At 45.3% G+C, this 19,843-nt stretch overlaps 1 protein-coding gene and 1 pseudogene across 1 annotated transcript; both read right to left on the reverse strand.

Annotated features, from left to right (window-relative positions):
* Positions 1 to 14,575: 14,575 nt before the first annotated feature.
* On the reverse strand, positions 14,576 to 15,046 carry LOC136461924 (vegetative cell wall protein gp1-like). The gene has a single exon (XM_066461314.1). The coding sequence runs from the start codon at positions 15,044 to 15,046 to the stop codon at positions 14,576 to 14,578; it is 471 nt and encodes a 156-aa protein (XP_066317411.1).
* Positions 15,047 to 17,999: 2,953 nt separating this feature from the next.
* LOC136491602 (uncharacterized) lies at positions 18,000 to 19,407 on the reverse strand (annotated as a pseudogene).
* Between the last annotated feature and the right edge of the window lie 436 nt (positions 19,408 to 19,843).

Genomic DNA, 19,843 nt, shown 5'->3' on the forward strand with positions numbered 1-19,843 from the left:
TAGTGAACAAGGTCTTCGATTAGTTTGTACTTAGGGTAATCCGATGAACAAAGACTCCTATTCTTTTATGAATGTGTCTTAGTGTAATGCCCTTATGTATGATTGTTTTTTTGTTTTTATCCTTTGCTCTGGAGGCGATACATATCGTATCGGCTTTCATGTCTTTTAAGTTTCTTTATTTTTTGAACTAGAGGCGATACCCTTCTGGTACCGGCCACTAGAGCCGATGACTAAACGAATCGGCTATCGAGTATTGATCAAATGTTAGGATAACATCCCTTTAAATATTTTTTGCTGCAGAACTTTTCATACCAAAGGTTAATCGATCGATCGATCCAAAGCAAGCTCGCATTAAGTGCAACAAAACTTTGTTTAAGAAATCCATCAATTCTGATTTGCACTTAGGATTTCATTTAGCATTCATACGTCGGCCTAAACCCATACTTAGAACTAATGCTTATTTTTCTTTATTCCAATGGCCAACGTGAATCCATGACTATTCACTAAAACAAACTCTCAGAGCCGATCGCTTGCATCAGCTATTGGCTTTCATTGCTGATCTTGATGAAGCCTCCTTTCCATAACTTGCTAGAAAAGTATTTGAAGAATGTGTTGAGCAGAGTCTTACTCCCGATTATTAATTTGACATTTATTGCCCCTTGGGTCTTAGAAGCATTACCTCCAAAATCCTTAAGCATCACATCAGTCTCCATCAGATCTCCTAGTCCTTTGCCAAGTTTACAAAAGTGGTGTAAGGCATAAGATTGACAGAAGCACCTCCATCCACCAACATCTTGTTCATCGGCTTCCCATCAATAAAACATTTCATATATAAAGCTTTTAAGTGCCGATGCTTAACTGACTTATCAAATATTGCTTGTTGTACAACCGTCCACTTGGCAACTATCTCCTCATACTCCAATTCATCAAAATCCGAATAAACTTCTTGATCTGCTGAAGCTCTGAATTCTAATGACAACAGAAAAGCCATTTGGATATTAGTCGATGGTTGCTTTTCTATCGGCTATTTGCTTAGTACGCCATACTTGAGGTTTACTGGGTGCCTGAGCCTGTTCCAACTCTTTATTCCTTAAGCGTTGTACCCTTCTTTTCTGGCTTCTTGTTAAACCTCCTAGACACCATTAGCCTTCCTGCCAAACATATTCTCTCTCATTACCTTCTTCTTCATAATCAGTCTAGTTTTGGTCAACAACTCATTTTCCAAGCCAATCATGAACACTTTTATTTTTTAAGCACTGATCCATGTTATTATGATGATATGCATCTTGAGCATGGATAGACCCGCAGTTAGTTTGAGATTGCCTAAACTCCCAATATTAACTGCTGCATTCTAGACAGTCGTGTTTGGTAGGCAACTTCAAACCTTCATTCTAGCAATGTCTGAAGAAAGGACAATTTCAATGTGATTTGGCTTGTTTCCTTTCATACCTCTTTTTCCAGTTGACGCTAGGATTCTTGATCCTTTAACCAACGCTGATAATATTTTTTCTTCTGCCTCTACCACTTATTCAATAGGATTCGAGATGTAAGTCACGGCTTTGTCGCCCCATCTTTTGATGTTTCTCCCTACTCATATCGGCTCTTTTGCTTATCGCGATGTCTTCTAATTTCTCTGTACTCGTCAGCCGATATTTGCATCTTCGGATCGACTATTCGAGCTTCCCTTGATTTGGTTGATGTTAGGACCATAGTCTTTCCTTTGATCAGCCTAGCATCAACCATGTTTTGATCTCCTAGGAAAGGATTATCATCAATTTATTTTCTGAGGCATATCAAATTTGTGCCTCCCTTGCTGAATAGCCCTCTGTATATGCTGCTGGAAAATTCTGCATTCATTAATGGAATGAGAAGTAGCGTTATGGAACTTACAGAACTTCTTATTCTTCAACTGATCAGGGGCAACATAACATGATTATCGGGCAACTTGATCTACCCCTTCTCAAGCAAGAAATTGAAGAGCTTGTCTGACTTTGTGACGTCAAAGTCATAGCTCTCCTCGACTCCTCTTCCCAAGGATTTGGCACCATTACTGTTTTTATCCCAATTTCATCCAACCGCAGCAACCTCTTCTTCTTCATCTTCATAGCCGTCATCGACTGAGTATGGATTATAAGCTTTAGCCACTGTGGTACTATTCTAGAATTGGGTATCTCTGTGCATACTCTAGAATTGGCTATTGAGCGCTGCCACTCGTTGAGCTAATTGGCCCAAGTTATCAAATTCTTATCCCAGCAGTTTCTCTTTCCACATTGGCAGCATTCCTTGAACGGCTAAAACAGCCAGTTGATCATCAGCCAAGTTTAAGGAGAAGCATAAGTTCCTAGTTTCTTAGAAAAACTCTAAAGAAACTCAGTGCCCGATTCGTTAATCTTTTGTCTTATAGTTGTCAGATTGGTAATCTTCTTTTCTCCAGTCCCAGTATAAAAATATGTATGAAATTTCTTCTCGAGGTCAGCCTAGTTGGTAATGGAGTTAACCGGTAATGATAAAAAGCAAGTGAAGGCTGGCCCTGACAGGGATAAGGAGAAGAAACAAAACTCGATGGACATCCTCAACTGATGCTCACCCAAATTACGTAAGATACTGACTGACATATTCTATCGTGTTTGTACTGTCTTGGCCAGTGAACTTAGCAAACTCTGAGAGCCTATAATTTGTGGGAAGAGCAACCAAATAATATCATTCTAGATATGGGCATTTGTACGAGAAGGTCAACCCTTTTGACTTTTAGATCAAACTGATTCTTATCATCTCGGTCACCTTTAGCAACAACTCATCAGCATGTGAATTTGGATTCCTATATACTTACTGACCCAAATGTGGATTGAAATCCCATGTCTTAATACCCTAGATTTGGAATCATGTGAAGGGTGTTATAATCTATTCAATAGTGATACCCTTGTGGAATCTCTATCTGCTGGGGTCCTTGTGTTGGCTTGCTACTTGAAGTCTCTGATTGTAGATATGAGGATCTATATCTCTATGGATCCCTTTGAAATTAACGATGCTATTTTTTAGCCGATGACAGTATTGGGCCATGATATGCCAAAATTGATCACCTGCTTCTGACCTTGCCCCACTGGCTGTTGCACATGCTATACTGACAGTCCAGGATTACTACTGTATCTGATTCATAGTAGTACTTTAAGCTTGTTCAGATGAACCCTGAACTACCTGGACATCACCATTACCAGCTGGTGCTGCTCTTGATGGTGGTACCGACTTGATTAGTCCCTTGGGTCGACAGATCTAGAATATTGTAATAGACCGGCCCACCTTGACCAACTGGAAATCCATGAGCATCGCCTCTTTCATGGCTGATGTAGACTAGGGCCCGATCTTTCTAAAGGTTATGATAGTGGCAATTTGGTGGAGACTCAATGTTCACAATCTAGGCTTTGAACCAAGATTGATTCGGACCCCCCACAACTGTTACACCATGCTCCTTGGTTATCAAACCACCCGAACGTGATGACCTCGTCGAGAGGCTTTCCTATAAGCGAATCGAGAACAAGCAAGAATGGGATAAACGCAATCTAAAATTGCCAAACAAATATGAGGCTTATGAAAACAAGAAGGAGTTCAAGTCTTTATCGAAAGGACTAATCGCCACAAGCGAACATGATCAAGAACTAGGGCCCTGGTTTACAGCAAGCAGCCTTGGCGGCACAGTTGCAACAAAACAATGTATGTTTCACGAGGAAATCAAGAACTAAACAAAACTCAAACCTTAAGGAGAGCGACAGCTGCTATTTAGAGAGTCTTGGGCGTCACCCCCCTAGACGTGCCCCTTAATGGGCCCAAACACGATACACGGTCAACGGACCAAAAGACGGTGTCGTAGCACCCTGGTAGATTCTGGATGCTAACTTGTTTCGACGATTCCCATTGATTCCGAAGGTATTTTGACATGAGACCACTTAGATTGGCTTTCTTATCAAATTATCTTTCCAACCATATGTGGATCATTAAAAACAGAGTCCGGATGCGTCCTGGGTGACTAGTTTAAGGCAGACTGGTCCTGGAGACCGAGGCAGACTCGAACTTGAGTTGCTTTGGGCCTCCACCTCAGGGACTCGAACCGAATTAGCCTCGGACCTCCTTCTTGACTTGGACACCCTTGCTAGCCTCCTACCCCTCCATACCATATGCCAAACATGGTCATATGCATGGGTGTCATGTCCTCATCATCCTCCCCTTCTTGACGAAAAGCCGTCCTCGGCGTCGATTGTGTTTGAAACTGATCCTGCACAACATAAAGGAGAACGGGGTTGCGAAAACAAAGTGAACTGAAATAATTGTGAGAAGGAACATAACCATGTTTCCAAGTTTGTAGAATGTCATCTCGCATAAAAATTTTAGCAAGCATGTAGACTCCATGATCCGAATGCACACGATGTATGTCAACACTAGGGATGAAAACGGATCGGATACGGACGGATATCACCGATATTACATTTGTTTTCATATTTCTGTCCGGATTCGGATTTGAATACGGATAGTGTCAACTATATTGGATAGGATACGATTGGATATCGACATCATAAATATGCGATTTGAGTATTCGGATACGGATACGATATCAGATGTTGGATATCCAGACTCGGATACGGACAGATCTCAACCCCTCTAAACGAATTCGGTTTCGAATACGATCGGAAAATATCCATACCATTTTCCTCCCTAGTCAACACTATCCTGCAAAAGATTAGAACTAACCAAAGATAATGTAGGAATAGATGGTCTAGCAGACATAGATAGCAACCAACAATGCTCCCCTTCTTGGAAGTGAACTTGTTTCTTTGAGGAACATGAGAAAATATTTGTATTATTATGGCTGCCCTCTAAACAATCATAATCTTATACAACAAAAGGAGAATTCATATTATTACGAATGTATACTCGATGTATCATATATTGTCCTTTGTTGTTATATTTGCCAATAACATAATATGTGTGTTTAGAAAACTAAGGCAAATCAGCATATTTAAAAAGGCTCTCCTCCAAATAATCTAGGCTATGCAAAACATCAAATTCAATGTAACCCAAAGTATGTAAAGAAGACAACAGTTTGAGCTCATCAGTTTTAGTAGCAATATGAATAACATATTTATTTTCAGCACAAGTGGTTGGTTCCAAAACATATAAAACTGAAGCAATCATCAACCAATTCATCTTTATCACAAGGAACATCAAGTAAATTATTCTGGGACAAAGATAAATCAAGAGAGGGTTCCACTAACAATTGCTCTATGATAGCATGGTTTGTGGAAAAATTTAGTATATTAAGACAATTTTCACCTTCCGTGAGTGTAGCACCATGGGCATTACCTGTGTTTTCAGCAGGAGTAATAGGTGCATTGTGAAGTGATGGTTCTAAATTTGCATATGAGGTTGGTGAGGTCCTCATTTTCTTCCATGTCATCCTCTCGCTTATGTACATATCCTACAGAAAGTTAGTCATAGCAAGAGGAATAACAACATACTCTTCCTCTAAATGGTGCACCTCATCATATGAAGTCAAAACAGGAGGTGGATTAACAAAGGTTTCTTGCATAAGAAGTTTCATATCATTCCAAGTTTGAGGTTATCAGAAGGATCTAAAGACTCCCATCAAGATAAAGCAGAATGTCGTAAAACACTAGCTGCATTTTTTACCTTCCTCCCTTGAACACATAAAGCAAGTAGCAAAAATGTTATCGATGGCAATTTTCCACTCCATGTACTCATCAACACCTATACCATCATAAGTTGGGTGGATATGAACAACCTATCATTGTTAGAAGACAGCAAAAGATAACACAAATAGTATTATCGCTACCAACTACTTAGGTTGTGGACAAGGAAAAACAAGGCACTTAACTCTCAAGCGTCTTACCACGGTCTTACAAGTGTTCTTACCAAAGCAACAGACGGTGCAATCGGTCGGTGACTATGATACCATTGTAGCTTGAGTGTAATAGTTGCAAGGGCAAACCTGTACTTAGTTAGAAGAAAGTGAAGCTTGGATAGGCACAATATAGTAGCAAAGAATAGCAAAATTCGCAACTGAATAGCAAAGCTAAATAAGTATCTTAAGTACTTGTCTTAGTTGCTGGCCTACTCACGTTCCAAGTATTAGATGTATCAAGTGATGTGAATAGCAGGAATATGATTAGGAACAAGGCAGAAATCAGCACATGCAAACACAGCTCAAATGACGCTCTCTATGTGCTCCTCTAGATATTGTTCCACTTTTGCCCCTCTCTTTTTTCTTTATTTTTGGGCTGTCATTGTTTTTTTAGGATTCTTTGACTTTTTCTTTTTATTTTTTTGATATTTTTTCATCACTTAGGACAACAAAAGAAGTAACCACAGAAAATATGAGCTTAGACAAGTGAAAGGCGTGGCCTGTGGAGATTTCAGAAGACGTGCTCGAAATCGACAAAAAGCTTGTGACCACGAAAAGATGATCTTGTGACCAGTTTTTGACCAAAATAAAAATCTCTAACCCTGAGAAGGTAGGGATGGACAGATCCGAAATTTTTTTCTAATCGATTTTGATATATGGAACGTCAAAATCCGAGTTCGTATGCGAAAACTAGACCAGTTTTACGAACTGAACTCGAATTAGAGGACAAAACGGGAACATACGCGCAAAATTGGTCATGGCAAGCAAGGATTTGATGGAAACAGTGAAGACACGTATAACAATTTAGATGGCGTGGACTAGGGTTTGAGGATATAAAGGAAACACGGTAAGACTTGAAGGTGTTCACGATTATGATGAAAACAAAGGGAAAACACAAACTGGACTAAAAACGATCTAAAAACCAGCAACCAGAGCTTGACCTAGGGCACAAACTCAACCATGCGACATAGAGATGAAATTGCACGGCACAATGAGGCTATAGGATAGGGAATATGTGGTGGTGTATATTTTTTTGGATTTTGTGGACTCTAGTAAAGCAAAAACAGTAACAATCTAAAGGGGAAACAAAGTTATACCTAACGGGCAATAAGGGCTCTGATACCACTTGATGTAGACTAGGCCCGATCTTCGAAAGGTATGATAATGTCAGTTGGTGGAGACTCGATGTCCACAATCTAGGCTTTGAACCAAGATTGATTCGGACCCCCGCAAACCGTTACACCACTGCTTCGTTGGTTATCAACCACGCGAACGCGATTGATCTCGCCGAGAAGGCTTTCCTGCAAGGCGAATCGAGACATAAGCAAGAATGGGATAAACACAATCTAAAATTGCAAATAAATATAAGACTTATGAAAACAAAGAATTCAAGTCTTTATTCAAAAGGACTAATTGCCATAGGTGAACATGATCAAGAACTAGGGCCCTGGTTCACAGCAAGCAGCCTTGGCGGCATAGTTGCAACAAAACGATGTCTGTTTCATGAGGAAAATCAAGAACTAAACAAAACCAAAACCCTAAGGAGAGCAATGGCTGCTATTTATAGAGTCTTGGGCGTCATCCCCCCTCGACACGCCCCCTAATGGGCCCAAACACGATACACGGTCCAACGGACCAAAAGACGGTGTCATAGCACCCTGGTAGATTCTGGATGTTGACTTGTTTTGACGATTCCCATTGATTCCGAATGTATTTTGATGTGAGACCACTTGTATTGGCTTCTTTATCAAATTAGCTTTCCAACCATATGTGGATCATCAAAAATGAAGTCCGGATACATCCTAGGTGACCAATTTAAGGTAGACTAGTCCTAGAGACCGAGGCAGACTCGAACTTGAGTTGCTTTGAGCCTCCACCTCGAGACTCGAACCAAATTAGCCTCAGACCTCCTTCTTGACTTGGACACCCTTGCTAGCCTCCTACCCCTCCATACCATGTGCCAAACATGGTCATATGCATGGGTGTCATGTCCTAATCATTGGCGTTGTGGAATGTGTCCAAGAAGCTTCATTATGGCTTGATATGGCATCACGAACAGATTTGTCTACAACTTCCATAAAGAAACGCATGTCTTCAGCTTGAGCTATATCTATCTACCCGTGTAATAGAACTCTTGGTAGTGGAATTTTTTTGAACAATTGTGGTTGTCACGTGTTTTGGTGTAGGACAACAAATATTTGCTCTAAAATTCTTCTATAGCTTTGCCGATGACATCTTTATCTCCATCAGGTAGATCTTTATAATGCACCATAAGGATGTCATTATTGTTGTGAACCGCCATGATGATTGTGGGGTCCCACTAGGCGTGCCAAAAATGAGTGTCGACACCAGAATTTTATCCCGTGCTGAGGGCATACGAGCAAGCCAGAAGGATCTGCTCGATGGAGCCAGAGATCTGCCTAGCTTCAGCGTAGGGATGTCGATCCTGCGCACTCCTCTCGAGACGTGCCAGTTAAGTTGATCCTGCAATTGACAAGGAGAGAAGGTTTATCAGTAATTTAGGGCGGAACATGACGGTGTTGTCAGACAATCCTGAATGTGTGGCTCTGAGAGCCGATATGAAAGGAGATCGACTAAATAGTCGATTCCAGAATATTCATAAAAATAAATCTGTTAAAGCTCATGTGGTTGTGTAAGAAGAATCAGTTATCGTTCAGGATTAATATCATTTATTTAGACAAACATTGGTCAATGGCAATAAGATATCAACAATAATTAGTTATACTAAGCCAATGACTACAAGTAACCGAACCTCTTTTATATAAAAGAAATAGATCATCATCATTCAACCATTTAATAAAGATAAATCTAATGAACATATTAGATCTCATCTATTGCTATGACCAGTGGGGCATGAGGCAGAATCATGCAGGCCATAGAAACAACAATAGACTCGACGACCCTAACATATTACTAATATCAGTGGGGCATGAGGTAGAATCATGCATGCCATAATACAATAATAAGATCATGAGGCTAACACATCTTTCAACATATCTCTACTTCAACGATCTCGTAATGTGAACTGTTCGTGAAAGCGCTCGATATTGGCTAAACGGCCGATTCAGGCATAATGCACAGTTAAGGTCATGCCCTCTCAGGAATAGATCTACCAAATAATGATCCCCACTCTACGGTGCTAACAGTGGGGTGTGAGGCAGAATCACATAGGCCGTGATAACGGGACATGGGAACAGTTTTTGCTAGCCAATAGATTCTACTCAAGATCAGAACATGTGTTAACCGCATGTTATGCACGATCAAGATTGATATAAAACCAACCGATAAAACATAACTCATCGTTTTAAGTGTAGATTAGATCAGCTTAGATTAGCAAATGATGGGTTAAACAAGATATAAGGCCGATCCTAGATCAATCCCAATTGGGCGAGAGTGATATTGCTATAATTAAATAAACAATAGAAGTAATAAGCAATATCGGTAACTTAATGAATCTATTCGAAGGAATGCCATCATTAGATAGAGCCGATAACTTGACCTTAATCTAGTTGAGCAGTGGAGGTTGATCGGATTGATGCAGCCTTACTGAACTAGACAAGAATCGATACCTAACTTATACCAGAGTCGAAGTGGAGGTCGACCGGATCTATGCATGCGTACAAAATGAGATACAAGCCATGACGGTACTTACAGACAAGCAGTGGAGGTCGACCGGATCGATTGCAGTCGTACTTACTGAAGAACTCACCGAGATCTACTGTACTCTTACTCCTAAGGGGTGGCCGGAGCCAAAAAAAGTAAATAACTTGTATTGGATTGATTGTGTGTTTTTTACAATAGTCGGGGTTTGATATTTATACCTAGGACCTACGCATGACTCTTATCTAAGCACAACTCATCACAATCTTTGGCCCTAGAGAAATATTCTTAATTTAAGATAACTTGGACTCGAATCTTTCCCTTTTTGTAGAGTCCAGCATGCTTTGTCTCGGCGCCGATCATAGCCTTTGTCGTTATTTGCCGACACTACTTGAAGAAAGCCGATTCCAGTGTTGCATTCAAATCAACTGGTTCTGATCTACACGCAATTGATTCCTTGATGACATGATCTTGGGAGCTTTCGAGTCCCAGCGACTCTTCTTCCAAATTTTGGTGTAAACAAATATTAACACTTATTTTTTCTGAGATTAATTACGCTTAATGTCATCTTCTTATATGTCATATACTTGATGACGTAGGTGCCTCCATGGTGGTGCATCTATGATCTATAGTGCTGGGCCCGAATAGTGGACAGGTGGTGCGACCCCGCATGGGAGGAGAATCACAACACTTGCTGGGAGCGGCGTTTGCTGATGCTAGATGCACCACACCATCAAGGCAACATCAACCTCTCAGAATACGCGGCTAGATGGGTACGCGAATTCATTTCTTTATTCTAACACTCAACTTTGCATAATTTCTAATCATATTGCTTTTTTTATAGACGGCGACACATGGTGGCGAGCCTTGCTCCCAGTTCATGGCATATGCTTTGGCCCACAAGGGCAAGGCAATGGCCGACGTGGCCTACAACCTAGAGGACCCACCCTCAGCATATAGCAATGAGTCCATCCACAGCCGCCTCGATGGATACACATCAATGGCAAGGGAGGTCCATGGCCCAGAGTACGATCTGAGCGCCCATGACCTTGATGGAGAAGTGGTCATGAGGGTGGAAGGAGGCAAGAAGCATGGCCGGTTCTAGATAGGCGACGGCACAATCGACACAACCAGTACTCCCACTCTCTCCCAGATTCGAGCACAGAGCACCCGTTCTAGCCCAGCGATACACCGACGGCCAAACTCTACATGGTTCCAGATGAACACACTCTAGGTTATTTCTGTTTTATTCATTGTTCATTGATTTTTACATACTTTTGCATTAAATTGTAACATTGGGACGAAATATTGTAGGCTCCGCTAGAACAAGAAACGAGGCACCAGGAGGAGCTAGAGGCGAAGATGGAGGCAGAGCGGTAGAGGATGTAGGCAGAGCGGCAGAGGATGGAGCTATAGATGTTTGAATATATGAGGGGTGTTTACGTTGCAATCGGTCAACCTCCACCACCGATACCAGTCCCTCCTCCTCAACCTACTCCAAATACTATTTCAGGCACTGTGAGCCGCTTTACAACCTTATAATCACCATTTCTACTTTATGCAGAATCAATCTTACAAAGATGCCCAGACACTATAAACTTAGTGACTAATGCTACATGTTTGTTACCAACTCGTACTTAAGCAATCATACTAGAGCACAATGCAACTGAGAAGATATTGCTGATAGTTGCAAGGGTTATACTAGTTAGGCAGCAGAGAGACCATACATGTTGTTCAATCTCGTCTCACACATGCAATCTCTTCTCCTTTATGCAACATTAATCGGCGACATCGAATGAGCCTCATGACCTAGCATGGTCACAGTGGAACTCATGGCCTAAGTGACTACTTATGATTTTATTTGCATTTGTGGATTACCTGTGACTACTTGTGACTATTTGTGGTTGTGAATGAACCTACTTGTGATTCTAAAGTTTATTTGCATTTATGTGTTGTCGATATATCTATATGAACTGCCTATGATGCTTATTGTAAACTATGTGTGATGCCTGTATTGTTTATTTGAGTGGGGTACGTTATACGTGACCGAACAATAAAAACAGAGAATATATGGTCGCTTTACCGAGTGTTACACTCGGTAAAGAGGCATTTTGTCGAGTGCCAGGGTAAAAACACTCGGCAAAGAGACACGTGGACAAAATCTGTGCATTCTGGGACTAAAATGGCTTCTTTGTCGAGTGACTGTGCTGTGACACTCGGCAAAGAAGCCAGCATGTACGTTCTGGGCCAGTCTTTGCCGAGTGTCTAGTATTTGACACTTGGCAAAGATGATAGGTTTGTTGAGTGCCCGGGATTTGACACTCGGCAAAGAAGGCATGTTTGCCTAGTGCCTGGGATTTGACACTTGGCAAAGAAGGCATGTTTGCTGAGTGTCAGATATTGGACACTCTGCAAAGAATTTAGGTTTGCCGAGTGTCAGGTCTAGGACACTCTTCAAAGAATTCAGGTCTACCGAGTCTAGCAAAACAAGCCGCCTCATCGACGGTCGGCACCATGGTGCCCCATCCACATGCTGGTGTCCCCGATGCCATCCCATTCGGCCGTGTGCTTTAGGGATGCATGCTGGGGGCCTAAAGGGGAGGGCACACGGGTTCCACTTCCAGCGAGCGCCACCCACGGGAAATACACCGTGAGAGTAAAGATGGCAACGGGCACAAAAGCTAACCCAAACCCATACCTGGATTTTTTACATTTTAGCCCTTTTTGAAAGTTTCTCACAAATAGACCCCTGGTGGAAAGAATTCAGAAAATGGACCCTTAGCTCGGTGCCATTCGTGTTGGCGCTGAGCTAACATGTCTCGGCACCAGCGTCTCTAGCGTCGAGCTCCTAGGCATGGTAGATGACATGGCAGTGAGCTCGACGCCAGTCATTCTAGCGCCGAGCTCGGTGTCGTAGATCTTGGCGCTGAGCTCACTGCCATTTAACCCTGGCCAACCTTCCTGCCCGAGTGCTCTTCCTCTTCTTTCTCCTCCCTCTCGGGTTTTTTCTCTCCTCACTTCACCCTACCTCACGAATCGGCATATTGGACCATGGAAACTTTGATTTGATCCGTAGATCTTCGAGAGCAAGGTATCCTCGCTCCCCTCCTAGTTTTTTCGTATCGATTCAGTATGTATTAGTCGGATTTTTGAACGTAATAATCATCATCACTTAGGGTTTCATTGTATCCATCAATATATGTATTATACAACCGTAGGATGATGCCAAGGCGTAGAAAAGCTAGCAAACCTAGGCGCCTGTAGTTATGTTATGGGTTCATTGTTGTGCATCAAATGGGAAACCCTAGGTTTATGGTTTAATGTTAACTGCTTTGGGTTCTTAGAAAGAAATTGGTTGTATTGTAGTTATGGTTCTCATTGACATTATTTTTGATGTTTTGATTTATGTTTGTTAAATTACATCCATTTTGTTAGATGCAAGAAATGTTTCGGGAGGAGTTTTGGCGAAAACGGGATCGTCCTCGAGAATTATACACCGACACGTCTAGCAAAGATGCCCCCGTCCCTCCTGACCTCCCTAACCCTAACTATGACTGTGGTTTTCCTGGCCCATGTTTTTCAATTGAAATATCTGGACACAGTGGCGCGTTGCTTCTACATATGTAGTCGTTTAATGTAAGAAATTATTTCCACTATCCTTTTCTTTATTTGTGTAAGTATGCTACTAATATTTTGTTGGAATCTCGTTGTGTAGGACTATGAGAGGTGCTTTTTCTTTTAGTGGATCGATGGTGCAGACAACTTTGATCCTAGGTACTTCCTTTTTGACGATTGGTTTAGAGGGAGACATCCACGTGAGCATTTCAAGCGGTGGGTTCCACCCCCTAACCCTCCGCCAATGACGGCTAAGGAGAAGCACCTAGCCATAGTTAGACGACTCGAGGAACCTCCTCTGTGCGATTATGGAGATCGAGCTATGATAAACCCTGAGAATACGTTGGAGTTTGTGTGTCCAAACAAGCATAAAGTAAGTACAAAGTGTATGTGTTGAAATGTCTAGCTATATGTGTTCATGTACTAATGTCTACTTATTTAGGTGTTTTTAATGGCGAAGTGTCATTCTAAGAACCAATGGCTAGAAGAACCACGAAAGGTTAAGAAAAAGAAGAAAGAAAGGGTAATTTACAAAGCACCTCCTGTCATGTGCGAATGTGGTGTTAAATCCAACTATGGCCTAGTCCCTTCGGAGCTTGAAATATGCCATTATTGTGGCCATATGGTTGAGTATGATGAGGTTGGTTATTTTTGTAGTAAACATGAAATCGTATTTTGTTTCTTTTGCTAAGACATATATGATAGAATTTGCCGTTTAAAACAGAGCACTAGGAAATGCAGGTGGGAATGTTATGATGGTCAAGATAAGTTCTTGGATGAACTGAAGAAGAGGCAAGTAATTGCACGGAAGAGGGGATATGCACCTGACTACGTCAACCTATTCATTAAACATCACAAAGAAATATGCGTGAGTTTGCTAGACAACGCGGTATATGTAACCCGATCGATTGTTGGGCTTAACAAATGGGGATTAGAGAGGCAGATGACGTTAGAGGAGGAGAGGGCAAGGAATGATGCAAGGGAGGAGACAAGAGTACAGATGCAGGTCTTAAACAAGCATGTTGTTGCATTATGTGGCAGTGGGTGCCTAAAAGCATTTTTTCGTTGCATGATTTTAAATGAAATATAATTGCGTTGCTAACTGATTGCATTTTATACATGAAGGGATTGGTTGCAGCGAGGAACATGCCGCAGAGCTGGCTCGTGTAAGGTATGAGGAGAAGAAGTTAGATGTGCATAGATCTCGAGTTGGTCGCACCGTGCATTCACCGATTGTGTTGTCTGATGAGGGGGACGAGGATAAGGACGACACTGGCAGACTAAGTGAGCTCATTGCTCTAGCAGAGGTGGGCTTGCAGGCGTAGGTGGCTAAGGACGATACTGGCAGACTGAGCGAGCTCATCGCTCTAGCAAAGGTGAGGTTATAGGCGGAGCAGGTAGAGGAACACACTGGCAGACTGAGCGAGCTCATCGGTCTAGCAAAGGTGGGCTTACAGGTCGACGATCCAGGCCAATGGTGGCACGATCGGGCCGCTGTAAGGTGGCGGGGTCGGTGGTTGGCGCGACCGACGACAGCGGTGGCGTGCGGGCGGTGCGGGATGCCGGGGCTCCGCGCGGCGATTCTGGCTCGACGGGCGCGGGAGGCACGGCGGCCGCGGCCGAGGGCGGCGGTGGGGGGGCGGCAAGGCGGGACGAGGCTGGCGGTGGAGGGAGGTAAGGCAGGCCACGGTCGAGGCCGGCGGTGGAGGCCCAAGGCGAGGCTAAGGCGAGGACGGCGATAGAGGGTGGAGGAGGGGCCGCTGGCCGCGGCGTGGGGGACGACGTGGTCGTGGGGCGCGGCGCGGGCGTGCGCGCGGCCGGTGGAGGCAAGGGCGCGGGCGGCGGCGAAGCTCGCTCTGCTAGGGCGAGAGAGGCGAGGAAGAGAGGCGCGGGGCTCATAGGTATTAAAGGCTCAGCGCCAGATCTACGGCGCCGAGCCTCGGTGCCAAAGTGACTGGCGCCGAGCTCACCTGCCAGTCATCTACCGTGCCTAGGAAGCTCGGCGCCAGAGACGTTGTGCCGAGATGTGTTAGCTCGGCGCCAGCATCATGGCGCCGAGCTAAGAGTCCGTTTTATGAATTCTTTCCACCAGAGGTCTATTTGTGAGAAACTTTCAAAAAAGAGCTAAAATATAAAAAATTCGAAACCCATACCCACAAACATAAAATCTACCCATTAAAAAACCCATGACCCACCACGGGTATAATTTAATGCCTAAATCCATACCCACTCACCCATTAAAAAACCCAAGACCCGTCACGGATATAATTTATGGCTAAATCCATACCCACTCGGATTACGGGTACCCAACGGGTTGTCCATGTCCGCAAGACAGGCACACCATGTCACCAACACTGAACGAATAGAAGAAAGTTTTTCTGTCAATTTCCTCGGCTTTTATTTTCTTGCGGCAAATTCCCAATAGGAAATAGGAAACCATATTATTGCAATTGCAATGCCTACAACAATGTTGAATGTTGTGTCCTGTGCAGGTAGATGAGTGAAGCATCCATAGTTTATATACATTCTAGCCTCTGTCTTCCTGTTGTCCAAGCGAGGTGGGACTATTTCTAATACATAATTAGTATCATTAGGTAGATCGTTGAATATACTTTCATAATAAACTTATTTAAAGATATAAATGTTGCACGTATTTTTTATAAATCTAGTCAAAGTTGAAAAAAGTTTGATCTACACGCAATCTCATAACGACTTCTCTTTTTTGCAGTTCTATATTTCATGATAATTATAAAAAAATTCATGTTCTATTCTATGAAAATGCAGGTTTAAAAACCCCATGGGTTTTTTTGGGTTGGGTACTATATTCCTAGACCCATGCCCACAAACCCACTGGGTCTAGCTTTTTTGTGCCATTAACAAACCCATGGGTAGAGAAATTGACCCCATATCCATATAAAAACCCATTGGATTTTCGGGTTTCAGGTACCTAATGGATGCATCCCTTCCTAGCCGTGCCACGCCAGCGTTGTCATCATCTCTGGGCTTAATAACCATTTGATGACGCCATCTCAGCTATATATATATTATGGTCATAATATAGATACGGACTGCTGATTGTTTGAGTAACAATCGACCAAGTGAGCCAATAGTTCCGAATCCGTTCAGCTGCCCTGTTCAGTTGGTACATAAATCGACTAGTTTTGACTGATTCAATAGTATTCCTAAAATAAACTGACCGGTAGTTCAAGCGAACAGGATATACCTGCGACAGGGCGGCGGATCGCCGGCCCTGTTGCTTCGTCAGCTACAAAAATCGTGCGGTGGACAGTTCAAGCGCAAGCGTGCCTCCCGCTACAACCGCGAACACTTTGGGTTTCACTCCCACCCAGAACCACAAGGCCAGAGCCGTATGCAAGCACAGGGAAAGGGCGCTGAATTTGGAGAGGGCAGTTGCTTCAGCGACAGCACCACAGCTGCTACGAAGAATACAGCGCGCGCCTGATCCCGTGATCCGGGTCAACTATTGCGTGCTGAGTGATAGTTAAGGACGAGATGCCGTGAGACGTGACAGCCGCGGAGTCGCCGTTAACAAGGCGTGCTCGGTCGTCAGCCTCACAGGACTGCATAATCTGCCCGGCTCCGGTCAAAGAGCGAGCGAGAGGAAGAGAGCTGATCGGATTTCAGTAGAGTGTTTTGCACCGGTTCAAAGTCTAAATCGCATAAATAATCAGTACTACAGTACAAGTCTAAATCTGGGATACTGCTAGTTATAGATGCATGGACCTTATGAGCTACTACAGCTTTTTTCCCCAAATGAGAAGGGTGTGCTCGTCTGAGATACTGCTCCAGCAGTCATACAGCTGCATTTCTTCATGCATTATTAATTCTTTTTCTCTCACAGCAAATCAGCATCAGCATCAACCAAATTTCAGCGAACCTCTTGCCTTTGAAAGAACAAATGTCTCAATATCATGATTCACGGACCTCTTCCTATGGATGAACAACAAATTCATCAAACCCTCTTGCCTTTGAAACCAACTCTTGAATTAAAACAGCGCTCGACGTTAACTCATCCTCCCTGGGTCTTCATAACAAAAATCAAAAGCATGACATTCGGTGACATTTCCGCACAATGGAAATGGGGAGCCGTCAGTGCAATTCCCTCAGTTTAAATTGACACTAGGACCCCCCAACCTCCACTACGAGCGCATTTAGTTGCTAATGCCCCGTGACAGCCTACCAAAGACTCGCATCGATACCACATTGTTTTGGCTGCAGCACTCATGGCATTATGGCGGCAAGCCCCCACCGGATTGTCATTGTTTAAGCATGACTTAACCACCAGCCTGAGCCACTCACTTAAGCCAGAGAACAACTGACAGCCACAATCAAAGCGGGGCACCAGCATCAGCATGTGAACGTCGCCATCCAAACAACCCGGCTTTTGTCACCTATCAGCCCATGATTGGGAATTAAGCTCGCAAGTTTCCAATAATAGCCGAGCAATCCAATCTTTTTTTCAGCTAGTGTCACGGGAGACATGGAAAACAAAGCGCAGAAGCTCTTTTTTTTTTCTAAATCAAGAGATCTAGTCACTCAACCACTAGGGTCTATCACTTGTTTAGCTCCAAATCTGTATCCGATTCCAAGTCCACAATGTATATATCTAATTAAGGGAGCAGACCAATGATTTGTAGTAGAATTTAGCGATTGGCCTCCTACAGTAAGTTTGATTTGATGATGGACTCTGGATCACACAGCATGAGCATGGTTTCTCTAGATGTTCATTTCTCTGGTGTCGATGGGGAAGGGGGGGCTTGGGTGTTCGGGCGGGGGGGTGTCGATGGAAGGAAGGGTAAAAATGGCGGCTTGGTCAGTGAGCACTCAAAACTGCACAAGAACATTGCTCGCTGAACAATTGCAACTTACAACAATGGGAAGAGAAATCCTCACTGAATTGCGAACCAATCATCAATCCAAACAATGCCGGCAAGCCGCTACCGCCGCCGCCGCCGCTAGCCCGTCACACACACTAGTTCTTCCAGGCGTAGACGAGGAGGGAGAAGCCGTCGCCGCTCTGCAGCTCGGCCTCCTCGGGGCTGCCCCAGTCCATGACAGTGGAGCCACTCGCCCACGACGCGGAGGAGGACGCCACTGACGCCGACGAGGAGGAGCTCGCCTTGGCCAGCCTGCTGGCCTGCCCCCTCTTCCTCCTCCGCTTCTCGCCATTGCTGCTGCTCTCGCTCCAGTCCCCCCCTCCCCCCACCTACCAACGTAGCCTGCCCAGCCGCCGCCGCCTCCCCCGGCCTTGTCGAGCAGCTCCTTCTCCTTGGCGTCGTCGGCTGGGTCACGCTCCTCGCCGTTGCAGCCGGCGAGCTTGAAGCGGAAGACGAAGACGGCGTGCGCGGGCGGAGCCGCGGCCGCGGTGAGTGAGGCAGCGGCGACGGCTGCGTCGGGTGGCGAGGTGTCGGGCGCGGGGAAGAGCCAGTTATGAAGGTCCCAGGAGACGAGGACGCGGTCGCCGCCGCCGAGGTCCACCTTCTCGGTGCCGCGGAACTTCCAGCGCAGGCGGCGGACGTGGAGCACGCGATCGCCGTCGACGGAGACGGACATGCCGACCTCGGCCCTGTCCCGCTCCCGCCCCTGGCCGCCCTGGGCGGCGGCGCGCGAGACGAGATCCACCGAGATCTCCCGCTGCTTGCCGCGCACGACGACGCAGGTCCGGTGCCCGCGTCCTCCGCCGTCGCGCATGGACACGTGCTCGCGGCGCGAGACGAGGACGGGGCCCGGCCCGGGCGGGCGTCGCGCCTTGGTCTTCCTGTAGGCCTCCTCCGCCATGTCCCCCGCGACGACCGCCATCTCGCCGTCCACCACGACGGCGACGAAGTACCCCGAGCAGGGCTCCGGGGAGCCGCCCGAGGGCGGGAAGCGCGCGCGGGAGAGGTCCCAGGCCAGGTCCACCACGCGGCGGCCCCGCACGCGGAAGCGCTTGGACCCGCGCCGCCGCCACAGCAGCCACGGCCGCACGCGCACGGCCACCGTCGCCTCCTCGTCGTCGCACTCGCACTCGCACTCGCCGCCGTCGTCAGACGCCGCCGCGGAGGGGACGCGGAGCACGGCGCGGAGGCTGAGCCCCAGCGCGGCGCGCGACCAGGATAGCGCGGCTAGGCCGAGGCGCGTGTCGTAGACGGACGTGGCCAGGCTCGTCCCCGCCCCGGAGCCGCGGACCCCGATGCGGCGGCCGACGCCCGGCCGCCGGGCGTCGCCGCGGTGCGGCAGGCCGGTATCGCGTCGGGCATCGCGCGTTCTCCTTCTGCACTTGGGATGGAAACCACAGAGATTTTGCGCTGAAAACGCAGGCGTTCGTTGTTAATTTCGAAGTTTTGATGTCAGACGCCGAGCGCGAAGCCTGGTTGATTCGTGTGCAGTTAATAACGAGGCGGGTGTGAACGAACTGGTTTCTCAAACGTTGATGGCAACGGTAATTGTTGTTTATTCGGGTTGTTTAGAGTGGGAATTGTTCAATCACTTGTTGCGTGGAGTCTACATCTTAGCGTGAGAACAAAATTATAAGAGCTCAATCTGAAAAATTCAAATGCAGGTTGCTAAGCATAGCTTATCACTTCCATTTCACCCCGATTAAAGAATAGTAGACCTTGATCTGTGAAGGTTTTGGGACAGGAGTGGCCCTCAAGTCTAACCAAACACCTGTTGTTGGATAAGGATGTTTTTTTT

This window comes from Miscanthus floridulus, chromosome 1, assembly GCF_019320115.1.
Source record: "Miscanthus floridulus cultivar M001 chromosome 1, ASM1932011v1, whole genome shotgun sequence".
NCBI lineage: Eukaryota > Viridiplantae > Streptophyta > Magnoliopsida > Poales > Poaceae > Miscanthus > Miscanthus floridulus.

Bases quoted from the DNA above. Each gene is read 5' to 3' on its own strand.
- LOC136461924 (XM_066461314.1), bottom strand. From the start codon at position 15,046: ATGAGCCCCGCGCCTCTCTTCCTCGCCTCTCTCGCCCTAGCAGAGCGA.